This window comes from Lissotriton vulgaris, chromosome 4_1 (genome assembly GCF_964263255.1).
Source record: "Lissotriton vulgaris chromosome 4_1, aLisVul1.2, whole genome shotgun sequence".
Lineage (NCBI taxonomy): Eukaryota > Metazoa > Chordata > Amphibia > Caudata > Salamandridae > Lissotriton > Lissotriton vulgaris.
Genome location: NC_141691.1, coordinates 1,979,647,496 through 1,979,663,136, shown reverse-complemented (window position 1 = coordinate 1,979,663,136; position 15,641 = coordinate 1,979,647,496). Strand labels below are relative to the sequence as shown.

General features: G+C 49.9%; 1 protein-coding gene across 1 annotated transcript in view; it reads right to left on the bottom strand.

The window, feature by feature from the left end:
- LOC147724768 (lymphocyte antigen 6D-like) overlaps positions 1–15,641 on the bottom strand; it is a 91,803-nt gene that overhangs the window by 60,519 nt on the left and 15,643 nt on the right. Inside the window, exon 2 of the mRNA XM_086967060.1 lies at positions 11,589–11,768. Within this exon, the coding sequence (XP_086823186.1) occupies positions 11,589–11,768 (180 nt within the window). The remainder of the gene's footprint in view (positions 1–11,588; positions 11,769–15,641) is intronic.

Sequence of the window (15,641 nt, the reverse complement as noted above, 5' to 3'; positions counted from 1 at the left end):
ATACATGTGCCCACTGTCTTATTAACTTGAGAATCCAGCTGCAGATTGCTATCAAACAATACCCCCAGGTTTCTTAACATTTTGGATGGAATCAGAGGATTTTTTGTTGAGATTTGCCAAACGTTCGCTGGAAGTGGGTGAGGTATTTTATTTGTTGTACACTGTACAATCTCGGTTTTCTCTCTGTTAAGTTTTAGGGAATTAGCCCCAAGCCACTCCACAGTTCTTCGCATACACTCATGGAACCTAGCCAATGGTATAGCTTGGTTACCTTCTAATGAGAAGACAAGTTGTGTGTCGTCTGCGTAGTTCACCACTTCAATTCCAAAAGATTTAATTAAGGAAATGAGTGGACGCAGATAGATGTTGAATAAAATTGAGCTTATTGCCGATCCTTGAGAAACCCCGTGCTTTATGGAGCTGTTATGAGATGAGAAAGGTGGCATGGGCACTGCCTGCTGTCTACCTGACAGGTAGGACCGAACCCAGTTCAACGCTCTCCCCACAATTCCAGACTCCTCAAGCCTTTTGATCAAAGTGTTGTGATTGACCGTATCAAATGCGGCTGACATTTCCAACGTTACTAATATGGCCACCTGGCATGAGTCAGCACGCATTCTGAGTTCATCCAGAACTGTCACCAGAGCTGATTCTGTACCATGCGCAGGTCGGAACACGAAATGGACCTCAGTCAGCACATTATTTTCTGCTAAAAATTGTGAAAGGACTGTGCTCGCACCCGTTCCTGGATTTTTGCAGGATAGGGTAACAAGGAAATGGGTCTACACCACTAGTCAGTGACTGGCGGCACATTTGGTAAAGCTGGGGGAAAAGCTCCAAATTGAGGCCTTCCACAATCTATGTGTTAGTGGGTCCAGGGGAGATCCAGAGGAGATACTGCCCGCTATCTTTCTGAAATCCTCCTCTGTGGGAGTCTAAAAAGATTCCAGGACTACCTGTTTCTCGTTCGCCATTTCCTCTTTCTGTACTTCAACTGTAAGTCGCTCAGCTAAATCGGTTCTACTAATCATCCACTTTTCCATATTAATATTCAGACCACTTATAATTTTGTTCATTTTTTCTACGAAGAACACTGCCAGCTCTTCACATAGTTCTTGAGTGGGTTTAGTCTTATTCTTTGCAGAATCTGGTTTGGATAGGTCCGTCACTATGTTAAATATTGTTTTAGCCTTATTAGGTGCCGTCTGAATGGTTTCCTCATAGTGCTTGGCCTTAGCCTTAACAATTGTTCCCTTATAAATGTGCAATGCTGTTTTCAAAGCTGTTTTATCTTTTTCCTCATATCGTGTCCTCCACTTTCTCTCTGCCTGCTTACATTTTTTACTTAATATCTTTAGCTCCTCATTATACCATGGGGCTAATGTTTTTTTTCTTGGCTTTTAACTTTTTTAATGGGGCCAGTTGGTTGAGCATGTGGGTGATTTGGTCACACAAGTTAAAGTAGTTTTCATCTACTGTTTTACTGATATCGAAGGAACTCATATCAGTAAGTTGTGGGAGTTTTTCAGTTTTTAGCAGTTAAGACCACTCTCTTTCCAACCTAGTATTACCCTGATTGGTAACTTTTTTACCTGCTTTGGGAAGTCTTAATTCAAATTGTATTACAAAGGGATTAGTCCAACACAGTGGCTACATTTCCCCCACCTCTGCCTCCCATTGATTGGCAAATATGAGGTCCAGTACATGTCCTCCCTGATGTGTGGGGTGGGACACTAGTTGCTGCCTGTTTATGTTCTCACAGGGTTGCCGTAATTCTTTCAAGGCCAGCTCGTGAGTCCCATTTTCCCAGAGATTAAAATCGCCTAAAATGATGGTTCTCGAATGTCTCAGTGACATATTGTATGTAATGTCAATCAAGTCTTGGTATTGGGCTACCACCTCTGGGCGGTCTGTAGCACAGTATGCCAGAGAGTAGTTGTCCACTGGCATCCGTAAGTGAGAACCCTAGTAATTCAATGCCCTCCATATCATCCACCACCATAGGTACAAAATTCCATTTGTCTTTGTGTATCACTCCCACTCCCCCACCTCTCCCAACAGATCTGGGATTGTGGAAAAGTTTGTAGCCCGGGGTAGCAAGTCAAACCCAACTTGACCTCAGAATCCGGTCGTGTCCAAGTTTCCGTTAGGATTAGTGCATCTAAATTCTGATCTTCTAACAATGAGAAAATCTCCTGATGGTGTTTTACGAGAGATCTAACATTAATTAATCCACATTTCAGATTGTCTAAGGTGGTATTTCTTAAACTGGACTTTTCGTATTCTTTCATTTCCTCGTATTTTTGACCCACGCCCCATTGCTCACCTCTCGCTATTAACCGGCTCCCTCGAATAATGTAGACCAGCTTTCCCATGTTGATCAGGACTCACTTTGGCAGCATGGCTGGTGCTGTGTGCGGCCGGTGCACGGACGGGCGCAGACGGGCTTGCCTTTGGCGCGTGCTGCGCACTTGAAAAGGGAGGGGCTCTTGGCCCCCCCGCCCGCATGGCGGCGCGGCGATCGCCCCCTCCCTTTGTGCCCCTCGGTGGTGGGGCGTGCCCTCCTGGGCGCGCCCCACCACCGATTGGCTGGTGCCCTCCCTGACCCGGATACCATGGTAGGATGTCCGGGTCAGGGGCGGGCGTGCCGGGAGGGGCTGGGTGGGGGCGTAGCCACCCCCACCCAGCCCCTTGGGGATAAAGAAGCGGGGAGCGCCCAGGAGACCCTCTTCTCCCTGGACGCTCCCCCACAACGTGTCGTGCCCCGCGCTCGGGGCTTCTTGTTTTTTTTAAATTTTCGCTTTATTTTTCAGGTTCACCGGATTGCTGAGTCCGAACGGAGACCACCGGAGCCTACGTTGCAGCTCGCCTCAGGCAACAGCTTCGCTCCCCCCACCAGGGCCGGGGAGCCTTCTAATTTTTCTTTATTTTGCAGGTTAAGGTTCCCGACGAACAGGAGATTGGGAGCGGGACCGGCGAGTTGAGCCGAGCAGTGCGACGTGGGACCCGGTTTAATCCCGGTGGCTGCAGTGTTCGTGGTGTCAGGGGGCGAGCAAGCGGTCAGCAGAAGGAGGAGCCGCCGTCGAGCCCAAGTCACCGGGTTTAGTCACGCTGGTATACGGTTACAGGTCTCTCGAGGCAGTCGGTTGAGCCGGAGGTATTTTGCGGGATATTTTGCCGGGTTCAATCCCTGGTTCGGCATAGTTTCAGTTGCGTTTTTTAAAAAAAGGGAGCACGACCGCTGTGGCTCATTGTTTAGCGTTGGGGTTTCCTGAGCAAAGTACAGCGCGGGGCGGTGTGCTTTCATTAGGTCTGCAAAGCGCCGCATGCATTCTTGTATTCGCGCGCTCAGCACCACAACTGTTTGTTTGAATAAACGGGCCGATTTTACTCGAACGTTTACACGGTAGGGATCTGTTTATGTTGCGAAGCAGGGTCGATTAGGGCAGCACCTGGATGGGAGACCTGGGGAAAGTGTGTTTTTGGAATTTATGTGGACGCCTTTGATTTAATGACTGCAATTTTGGGGTCTTGTACATTGAATTTGCTCTCCTTTTGAAACAGAAACCTGGGGTGTTAATTTAAATTGTTAAAAGACATACAGGCAGGAGAGTGTTGTGTTGGGGGGAGTCAGGTATTGCAACCCTCTTTAAGCGCTGGTCTCAACAACTGCTTTAGCCTCATACTCCTAGGTACTAAAATTTTTCTATTGCAGGCAATTGAAGGAAACATAGCTGCAGTCAATTGATCATGTCAAATAGGTGGACATAGGACGCGGTTGCGGACAACACCGGCGGCGAGTACGCTGGACGGGTCGGTAAGAGGAGAACGGGGGGCTAGCATTTCATCGCTTCTGGTTGCCGCCGGGTGGGTCTACACTAGGTTTACTCACCCCTGACATAGCCGGATAAGCTGGTGGTGTTGCGGCCGCCGTTGCATGGTGCTTACAGCCCCCTGGACATCCTCCATCTGGTGAAGGTACATAGCGCGAGTACGCAAAATTGTATCATTAGGAGTGTAGGCAATCCTTGGTGGTTTTTTGAACATGCCAGGGCCAAGAGGTGGTAAAGGAGGGTCCAGGATGGAGGTTATGATGCAGACCATGATGCTTGAAATGAGCAACATTAACAAGCGATTGGGGAAAATTGATGAATTAGAGGCTCGCTTTAATGAGAGGTTTGATGAGGCTCCTGGCCCATCGGGTAGGCCTGTTCGCCAGAGGACAGCCCCCTTGCCAAGGGGGGATTTTGTTACCCCGCCTAAGAGGTCTAAGGCCAAGAAGCCCAGGTACACTGCCCCCCCCCTCCCAGAGCCGTTAGTTCCAGTACCTATTGTACCTGTTCCTGCGGCTCCAGCGCCTCTGGCACCTACGCCAACTATTCCTATTCCTGCAGCGCCAGCCCCTGTCAATCCCCCAGCGCCCACCCCGGCCGGGCCTGCCCCTTCACCCGTGGCTCCCACCCCACTTACGGGTTTACCGCCACCGGCAGCGCCCTTGCCTCCCACACCTCTGCCGCCGGTTATGCCCCCGGTGGCGCCGGCAGTCCCAGCAGGCAATTTAGACTCAATCCCCCCGGAACTGGTATCTCAGATAACGGCCTTGATGCCGTGGTTGCAGAAGGGGGGGGTGTTACCGGCTTCGTCAGATCATGCCGCAGAAGCGGAAAAATTGGTGGAAAAGATTAAATCTGCAGCGGTGGCTGACAGTACTGCAGTGCCCTCATCTTCTTCCCTCGCAGGTTCCAGTCTCGCCCAACCGAACGGAGGTGGTGGGCAGCCGGCCCAGGTGCCTGGAAATGGTAAGGAGGTGGCACTGCCTCTCTTGGGAGATGGTTCTATACCCTCCAGGAGTGAGAATTTAGCACAACATGTGTCACAGACTGTGAAGGAGATGATTTGGGCTGATAAATATGTGTACATTTATTCATTACTGCTTGATAATAGGGAAATGGAGCATGCAAAGACGCTAAAGGAGTGGATGCATCCAAGCGAATGGAGGGCACAGTGTTCTAGATTTAGGGTGGAAGAAACTCTGCTTAACTGGATCAGGGCTTTCGCAGTGTTCACAGTTATCAAGGCTGAACGACCCCCCAATGTGCAGGCGCCACTAGCGTGCTATCAGAGCAGGATTGTGGGGTGGAGTGAACAGTACTCTGGGGATGCGTGGAAAGGGTATGATGTCAATTTCAGGAAAGCCTTGGAATTTAATCCATCACTGACATGGGACAAGGTTGACTCTATGTCATGGCATCAGCAATTCTCAGAGAGCTCGCCCCCCCATCAGTCCACCAGTGCAGTCAAGATTTTTTCCGCCAGACCTCAACAGCCCTTTCGGCCACCCCAAGCGGGTGAGGTCCCGGGCAGGAATAGGGGCGGCGGGTCAGAGAAGAAAGGGGTGTGCTGGGATTTTAATAGGCGCACCTGCACAAGGGCCCCGGGCACCTGTAGATTTAAACATGCATGTGGGGCCTGTAGTCATCCCTCTCACCCGGAAGCATCTTGCAGGTCCAAGCAGGGCAATCAGGGTCAGAGGGGAAGAGGAAAGCCAGTGTAGTACAAACAAGTTGGGTCCCCCCACGCCTGTAGATGTTCTGGCAATGATCCCATGGTTAAATAGATATCCGGACCACACAGCAGCCACACTACTTCAGGAAGGTTTCTCCCAAGGCTTTAGGATCCCGGCAGGGGGGTACACAGGTAGCGCCCATTGCAAAAATCAATTGTCAGTGAAACTCAACCCTACAGTGGTGGCGGCAAAAATTAGCAAAGAACTGTCTCTGGACAGGATATCTGGCCCATTTGTGAGGGTACCCGTCCCCAATTTTGTGTGCTCACCGCTAGGAGTAGTTCCCAAAAAAGAGAAGGGCCAGTTTAGGCTGATCCACAACCTGTCGGCGCCCAGAGGAGCGTCTTTGAATGATGCGATTGATGAAACGATTTGTAGTGTAAAATATGCCTCATTTGACCAGGCGGTCGACCTGTTGCGTGCCCTGGGGCCAGGGGCCCTGATGGCAAAGTCAGACATAGAATCTGCTTTCCGTCTCCTCCCAGTCCACCCAGCTGATCATCATCTCCTAGGTTTCACTTTTGAAGACAAGTTTTACATGGATAAATGCATGCCCATGGGCTGTTCCATATCATGTGCATATTTCGAGACGTTTAGCTCTTTTCTAGAATGGGTCATGAGACAGGCGACGGGCCATCAGCAGGTCATGCATTACCTGGATGATTTCCTCTTCTTAGGTGCGGCGGGCTCTCAGGAGTGTGCCTGGGCACTGCAGGAATTTTGCGTGCTCATGCGGGCTTTTGGGGTCCCGCTAGCGCCGGGGAAGACGTTTGGGCCATCCACCTGCTTGGAATTTCTCGGTATCGAAATTGACTCAGTGGAAGGATGCTTCAGGTTGCCCCAGGACAAAGTGTCTAGGTTTAGAGCAGCGCTGCGACAATGCCTACGTAAACACAAGGTTTCCTTGCAGCAATTACAGGAGGTGGTGGGGCAACTGAACTTCGCTCTGCGGGTTATCCCTATGGCACGCCCTTTCTCACGCTCCATTGCCCAGGCAATGAGGGGATTACGGGAGAAACATCACCGCACGAGGTTGTCATCTGAGGTTCGCCAGGATATGCTCATATGGATGGCGTTCCTGGAGGGTTTCAATGGCAGGGTAGTGTGGCCCGGTCCCCCCACCACATCAGCAGAGTTGGGTTTATGGACAGACACGGCTGGTAGTGTGGGATTTGGCGCCATCCTGGGGAACAAGTGGGTCGCCCATCGATGGCCGAAAGAATGGAGAGCATGGGGTTTGACCACCAATATTGGCTTCCTTCAACTCTTCCCAATCTGGGTGGCATTGAAGGTCTGGCCCGAACACCTATGTAATCAATCAGTGGTGTTCTGGTCAGATAACATGACCGTGGTGGAATGCATAAATCATCAGGGGGCGCGCTGTCCTTTCATACTGCGCCTGATAAAGGAGATTGTGTTGCAATGCTTGAAAATGAATGTGGTCTTCAAAGCCAAGCATGTCCCTGGCATTCTCAATAATGCAGCTGACTCCCTCTCTCGCTTTAAAATGCAGGTTTTCAGGGAACATCTTCCTGCAGCAGACTCCTCTCCGGCTCACTTCCCGGCAGTACTTTGGCAGATTGGTGCCCCAGATTACAGGACCTCGTGGTTGCTAGCTTAGCCCCCAGGACCAAGACAGCTTACGAAGGGGCGTTTTTGTCTTACCGTACTTTCTTGGGGCAGGAATGGGAGGGTAGGTGGGCACAGGAGGACAGCTTTGCAGCCTACTTAGAAGGGATGCACAGGGAGGGTCGCTCCGTGGCGGCTGCGAGCAAGCATAGGGCGGCGGTCTCCTTCTTTGCGCAGGCTAAGGGCATGCGAGACCCCACTAACACCTTTATGGTGCGCAAGGCCTTGAGGGGTTGGCGCCGTTTACAGGGTCACCCTGCTGATAAAAGAAGGCCCATTGGGCTAGCACGGCTGACATCTTTATTGGTGGCACTGCACAATGTCTGTAGCTCGGAGTGGGAGGTACTTCTGTTCAAAGCTGCATTTTCCCTGGCTTTCTATGGGGCTTTGAGAATTGGTGAGTTGGTAGCAGCGTCCAAACAGGATCAGCAGGGCGGCCTACAAGGGGCCTGTGGAAAAATCAGGGATGATACCATGTGGGTGACAATTCAGAAATCCAAAACCGACCAGGAGTCACGGGGTCACACCATAGTGCTCCACCGAGCCCGTGCCAATCCTTGCTGCCCGGTTTCTCATGTGGAAATCTTCCATAAACAGCGAGGGGGCACGGCGGGAGGTGCACTGTTGTGTCACGCCGACGGTACGCCCTTGACCAGGTACCAGTTTAGAAGGGTCTTGGAGCTGACGATCAGACAGGCAGGTCTGGACCCCAAGGAATTTGGCACTCACTCATTTAGGATTGGGGCAGCAACTGAGGCAGTGGCAAGAGGCCTCCCGGTTAAAAATGTGAAGGAAATTGGGAGATGGTCCTCTGAATGTTATAAACGATATGTGCGAATTGACATGTTGTGTCAGGATGGTGCTCACACCCGTTTTGTTTTGGTTTTTTGTAGTTTCTCAAACCTGTGACGCAGGGGAGGAACTCTCCACCGGGCATCAACGATCCACGCCATCACGGAACAAGCATCGGGATCAACACAAGAAAATGGTTTGGATCGTGGGTCACTCGTATTTGAGGCGTGCTAAATGTGTTTTTCTTTCAGGAGACCGTACAAAAAGGGCTGCGCAAAAGGGGTTTGACATTTCATTCTTCGGGAGAGGGGGTCTATGTCTCACCCAGTTCAAGGACTTCTTCCAGGGACTCTTAGCTCAACAGCCCGCCCCCCCGTCAGTGGTGATACTTCACCTGGGGGAGAATGATTTGGCCAAATTGGGGAGACGCATCCTTATTGAGGAGATCATCTCCACTGCGGGGTGGGTGGCCAGGACTTGCCCGGGTTGCACGGTAGTATGGTCGCAACTTATCCCTCGGTGGCAGTGGCGAGGGGGGGACTCGGTTAGGGCGTTGAATCACTCGGTAAAGAGGATCAACACGCAATTGGACAAACTTTTCGGGCCCCCTGGTTGCAGACGATTCCACATGGGTGTATCTGGGGCGAACAATATTACCTAGGGGATGGAGTACACTTGACTGAGGCGGGGAATGTCTTGTGGTCTAACAATATCTGGGCCTGGTTAGAGGGTTTTGCTAAACAAGATTGCTGATTTGGGTCTAGGTAGGGGGAGGCCAGATCGTCGGTTAACAATGCTGGCCTGTGGCGGTAAGGTCATGACCGGTGAGCAGCTATTTCAAGGTCTGAGGGGGCGGGCATCATCCATGGGAGGTTCCCGTCCAGGGGGAGGGGCCATTGGCCACTCCAAGAACTCCAGGGGCAAGGTAACTGGTGCTTCAAAGGGGCGCGGGTTGGAGTAGTCACGCTTTCCTTAGGCTGGTAGCCACCCCGCGCGCGCATACTTATGACGTCACTGGATGGCGCAGAGTAAAGGCCCTCCTTTAGTGGGTAAATGGAGTTCACGGCGTAGACCGGGTAATTACCAGGACCGGCTGCGCATGCGCACATCACTAGGTAAGGCGCAGCTAGTAGGACCTGACACCGGTTAGCGACCTTGCCATATGGCCAGAAATGTAGTATACAAAAATCAAGATGAGGATGTTAGCTTCGGTTAGGAAACAATCTGTATTAGAGTTTCTGTTAAGGTTAGCCTCTCAAACTTGTTGACAATATTGTATCTAATGTCCTGCTGATTTTTGTATAAATTGTTGATCATGCAATTAAAAACCTTTTAATTTCATATCTTAATAAATACGGCCGGGAGGTCCCGCGGCCTCCCGCCTTCCAAAGATAACCAGCTATCATGTTCATGTGTCAGGTGTTGGTGTGCTCAGATGGGGGGGGCGGCAGCCAGTCGCTGACCATGTGAAAAGGGAGGGGCTCTTGGCCCCCCCGCCCGCATGGCGGCGCGGCGATCGCCCCCTCCCTTTGTGCCCCTCGGTGGTGGGGCGTGCCCTCCTGGGCGCGCCCCACCACCGATTGGCTGGTGCCCTCCCTGACCCGGATACCATGGTAGGATGTCCGGGTCAGGGGCGGGCGTGCCGGGAGGGGCTGGGTGGGGGCGTAGCCACCCCCACCCAGCCCCTTGGGGATAAAGAAGCGGGGAGCGCCCAGGAGACCCTCTTCTCCCTGGACGCTCCCCCACAACGTGTCGTGCCCCGCGCTCGGGGCTTCTTGTTTTTCCCACCCACCATCCCTGGAACTAACTGATTGAGGTTGTCTTAGTCTAGTTTAAGTGTAATCTGTAGGTGCTTGTTGAGATCCTTGATATGCATAAGTGATCCGTGTCTGGTTTGTATATTATGCTGATGATGCTTTCTTTAGGAATTTTTTCCCCTTTTAGTGAATTGTGATGAAACATGTTATGATATTGCAATTGTGCTTAGGACTTTTTTCCCTTTGTAGCTTTAAATTGATGTTTTGATGTGTTAGCTAGAGTAGTTGTCATTAGAATTTTTCTCCTAGGTCGTCGTATTTATTAGGTTTGGGGCATGCGGTAAGGTCATGACCGGTGAGCAGCTATTTCAAGGTCTGAGGGGGCGGGCATCATCCATGGGAGGTTCCCGTCCAGGGGGAGGGGCCATTGGCCACTCCAAGAACTCCAGGGGCAAGGTAACTGGTGCTTCAAAGGGGCGCGGGTTGGAGTAGTCACGCTTTCCTTAGGCTGGTAGCCACCCCGCGTGCGCATACTTATGACGTCACTGGATGGCGCAGAGTAAGGGCCCTCCTTTAGTGGGTAAATGGAGTTCACGGCGTAGACCGGGTAATTACCAGGACTGGCTGCGCATGCGCACATCACTAGGTAAGGCGCAGCTAGTAGGACCTGACACCGGTTAGCGACCTTGCCATATGGCCAGAAATGTAGTATACAAAAATCAAGATGAGGATGTTAGCTTCGGTTAGGAAACAATCTGTATTAGAGTTTCTGTTAAGGTTAGCCTCTCAAACTTGTTGACAATATTGTATCTAATGTCCTGCTGATTTTTGTATAAATTGTTGATCATGCAATTAAAAACCTTTTAATTTCATATCTTAATAAATACGGCCGGGAGGTCCCGCGGCCTCCCGCCTTCCAAAGATAACCAGCTATCATGTTCATGTGTCAGGTGTTGGTGTGCTCAGATGGGGGGGGCGGCAGCCAGTCGCTGACCATGTGCATTTTTTCCTTCTTAAGTAGTGACGAGCGATCCTGATGACTGCTGACCAAGATGGCGTGTTTTTAGGTGACTTGCTCCAACGGCAGAAGTACACCTGCACACCTTGGTCAGCTAAGCGCAGTGCAAATGCGGGCTAAAAACTCAATTCTGCTGCTAAAACACTTTAAGGCACTTCAAGAACTCAGTTTAAAACAGACTAAATAAAATCAGAGCAGAATCCTTCCTCTACAATAAGTATTCTATAGCGAGGTCGCGCTTCAGCTTTTAATATTGTGGCTATCGGACGCGGCACCGGGTAATCAATTAAGATATGGGTCTTCTGCTCACTGGCTGACTGTGTAACGAGCACCAAGCTAAATCTCACTGGCAAGGCCGAAACCTGTCTGGGGTTGATTCTGTTCCCTTTGAGAGAGGTCTTGCCCGCTAATTCAGGAAGGAATATTCCATGAGGTGCAAGATTAGTACTGATCAATATAAGGCCTTACTGTCGCACCAACAATGTCTGACCATGTCAGGACAACGTACCCCAGTCGACCACACACTAACAAACTACTATGAATGACCAACCTTTGAAACAGTGACACAGTAGATACTGATACTTAGTGACGTAAACAGAGGTATCTGTGTCCTGTGTCCAAACTCCTAAACTTTCTGCCAACTTCCCGTTTGGCTCCCACCATTTTCTCATAGAAGATCTGGGCAGATACCAAATGCACAAGCATGCATATACAGGTGGTGGTGGTTGTGTGCACATTCCACAGATTGGGAAAAAAAATACAGAATGAACTCTAACCCCCTAATTCATTTTCCAGTGGCATCGCAGGCTGCCATTTAATAGGGTACCTTTGGTATTTATCTTCACATCGTTTCCTGGCACCTTGCCATTTGTTGTTTTTGTGGCTTTGGTGGTTTCTGTGGCTCTAGTGGCTTCGGTGACTTCCATGGCAGGCAAAACATCTATGGTTCTCCCGGCATCAGTGATCTCAAAAACCTTCTCTGTTTCCTCTTTCACGATGGATTGACCTAAGGAAATGGAGGAAACAAAAAACCCCATCAATGAGCGTATCTTAAGGGGCTGTGCCTAATGACCTCCATATATAGCCATGTCTTCCCACTGGTGTACTGCACCATGACACTGCTCCTCAGCTTTACGGCATGACAGGAGGCGAGCACTATGCATACAACTTTTATGCACCAGCTTCTGAGCAGCAACCATTAAAAGTTCCAATAACAGAACACAAGGATATCACAAAGGAAAACAGAACTCTCAAGTCAGTCCATATAAATGACTCCTATGACCTTCCTCTTTTATTTGCTGCTCTGAGCAGGTAAGTATTTCTCAGTATCGCTTCTCTTCATTCAGGTTTGGCTCAGGTAAACCTGGACATTTCATTGTTTTCAACAAAGACCCAAGTAACTTATTTCTAATTGCAGGTTCTGAAAAACCCTTTATTGTGCCAATAACAATGACACTCACAAGAAGGTGGGGAACCAAACTGAATGCTACCTTCGGCGAAGGTCAACGAGTAAGGAAGCAACAAAGGCTCTCCAGAAGACTGCGTACAACATGTACTGGGGTGCACGTAAACAACTGTTCTGTCAGCCATAGTGCTCACACACACCAGTATAGTAACATCTCTTCTACCTGATCGATTATATGGAAGGGAACAGCATTTATTCTGGGTGTCAATATTGCTCCTGAAGAGTTGTACACCTAGCTATGGTGGTAACCGAGTAACTAATGGATTCAACAACTAATATTATAAGCAGATGCATCCAAGGCCACGATGCTGCTAGGGCCAAGTTAGGTATCAGGCCTGTGATCAAATGCTACTAAATGTAGGGCCAGACTTACAAACTTTTTGCCCTGGGTGTGTGACACATAAGTGACGTAAACCTGAGCAAAATGGGGTTTTGCACTAGAAAGTTGACTGAAAGTCTGCACCTAGGGAGCATTCCTGTGCAACCACTCATGGATTTTGACGCAAAACCCTATCCACTAAGAATAGTAGGCAGAGTGTTGCACCAAAATATAAAGCTACGTGAAAGAAGGCGTTAAAAAGGAGAAATACTTTTATTTCTCATAACTTTTCTAACTGCATGTGTGCTGCACTCTACAGAACACATACAAGGTGGGATTTTTCTTTTTTATATTTTTCTAGGCATAGTGTTTTGTACTTTAAGACTCAAGCCGTCACATTTGCACTATGTCACAAAGGTGTGTGTGTGGCGCTCAGCAGCTTGTATACCAGCGTTAGGGAGAGTGCATAATAGTGACCTATGTCAGTAGATATGGCACTTCCCTGCACTCTTCCTGCCACTTAGTGCAGCGCAGAACCCTTGGGCAAGAATCGAAGCTCTCAACTCTGTCAGGCATTCACCCATAGGGCTGGCTCTTAGTGGTGTCTTGCTGCATGTCGCCAGACCACTGCCCGCCAAGAAACTCTGGGTCCTGGTCAGGACAATCCCTCTCAGGATTCTGTGCATCCATGTGCCTCAGAAAGATGGCTGCTCCACATGAAGAATGTTGGGGAATCTGTCTAGGGTTGGCTCAACAATGCCTGGGGTCTGGCCGTTCAGCCCTTGGGTTGCCTCCGGTCTCGTCCTTCAGACTGGGTGGACTGGATTATTAAGGTCACTACCTCCAGAGGTGATGTTCAACCTTACCACCCATAGTGGATTTGGCTGGGCATGGGCTATTATTAGAGACCAGCTCAAATCGATCAAAAATGCATTGCTATTGGAAGGTTCCACTCTTTCATGGACTCCCAGGCACATACGGCCAACTTATCAGACAGTCGCCCGGTCAGCCAAGAACTCGCTACCCCATCAGCTCTGCATTACCCTTCCTTCTGGGAAGAGATGCATTCTCAGTTTCCTTCCAGTGCAAACATGTGGTTTGCTTGGTGCTCAGCTAGCTCTGGCCGCAGTCCTCAAGCTCAGTTATACGCACTCACCAGTGCTTAATTTGAGCTTGTGGTTTCCGGTGCTCGGCACCGGCACTTAACTGTCAACACTGGCACTTGGGACAGTCTGCCACAAGGTGGTGCTGTCTGGCTAATTTAGAGACGAGCACAACTACATTTAAATATTAATTCATTAAACATTAAAAATTACTATTACCTGTTTCCCAAGCCACTATTATAGCTTTGGGGGTCTGGAATAGTCTGAACTGTCACACTTGTAGGTGTGTGATGGTTAGTATTTGTATTGTTACTGTCATTGGCAACATGGCAGTGGCAATAACTGGTGCAAGCTGCAGTGGGCTCCTGACGAGAGCCCTGGCACGTATGTTTTCTACAAAGCAAGCACTGGCACTCACACAAATCTGGAGGGAAGGGCATACAAACTCGACAGCCTTTCAGGGAAATAACAAGCAGGTATGTTAAAAGTGTGCCATGGCATGCTGTCAGACCACAAATACACTGCATTTTTTGCCGTCAACATAAACATGGGCTCGCCTTCCCTCTGTAGCATTGTATTGTGTTGTATTGTATGATTACTTGTTAAGCGCGACTGCCACCCAAAGGGTATCCTGGCGCTTAGACAATATCATTCCATCGGATGTAATACACTACATTGCTCTTGGAAAGAGGTGGGTCTTGAGATCCCTCTTAAAAGAGGTCAGATCTTGCCTACTCCTCAGCGCCAGAGGTAAGGTGTTCCATAATTTGGCGGCCGTGAAGCTGAAGGCACGACCGCCCATCCTCACTCTGTTAATCCTGGGGACCGTTACCAGGAACGCTGAAGAAGATCTCAAGGGTCCAGCGGCTTGGTACCAGGAAAAAAGATTTTTGAGCAGCATTGGTCCCAGTCCGTGTAGAGCCCTAAAAACAAGGCACAAGGCCTTAACTGCAATCCGTTGCTGGACAGGTAGCCAGTTGAGATCAGATAGTGCTGCAGATGACAATGCAGAACGTGGGCGAGATAGAGCCAATTTGGCTGCCATGTTTTGAATCCTCTGCAGCTTTAGTATCAGGATCTTAGGAGCTCCCAGAAGCAGTGCGTTGCAGTAGTCTAACCTACTGAGAATGGAACTACGCACCACTTCTGCTCTGGCTCCTAGGGGAAGTAACGGCAAGATTTTTCGTAAGGCTCGAAGCAAGCCCATACAAGTCGCTGCTGTCCTGTTAACAGAGGCGTCAAGTTGCAGGCTAGGCTCAAACAAGACCCCTAAATTGCGAGCCGACTCAGCGGCAGTCTCCGTGCCCAAGATAGAGGCTGGCCAGAAGTCATCCGGCAGCGGGCGGGGAAGTCGATCCAAGGAGCAGTGAAGAACCTCCGTTTTTGACCCGTTGAATTGAAGCGAGTTGACTCGCAGCCATTCTGCTGTTGCCGACATACACCGGTGAAAGGTGTCCCTCGAAACTGTCTCTTTACCCTCAAATGAAAAAATCAATTGAGTGTCATCGGCATAATTGATGACTGATATGCCGAATGACTTTATCAGACTTACTAGGGGTCGAAGATATAGATTAAAAAGGATCGGACTGATCGCTGACCCCTGGGGTACACCCTGATTCACCTGTCGTGTGGCTGGTCGAAACGGTGGTAACGCCACAGCTTGCTGTCTATTGCAAAGATAAGATGTTAACCAGCTTAAAGCCAGGGCAGTTACCCCCGCACTCCGAAGGCGGCCCAGTAAAACCGCGTGGTCCACCTTGTCGAACGCGCCCGACATGTCGAGCAGCACTAAAAATGCTGACTTACCCCTGTTGACACGCGTTCGTAGATCATCCAACACGGCGACCAGAGCGGTTTCAGTACCATGGGCCGGCCTAAAGCCAAATTGGGCTACATCCAGACAAGAGTTGATTTCAAGGAAGTTGGATAAGACTCTTGTGACCAGCTTCTCTATGATTTTTATCGGGAGTGGTAAAAGCGAAATGGGCCTGT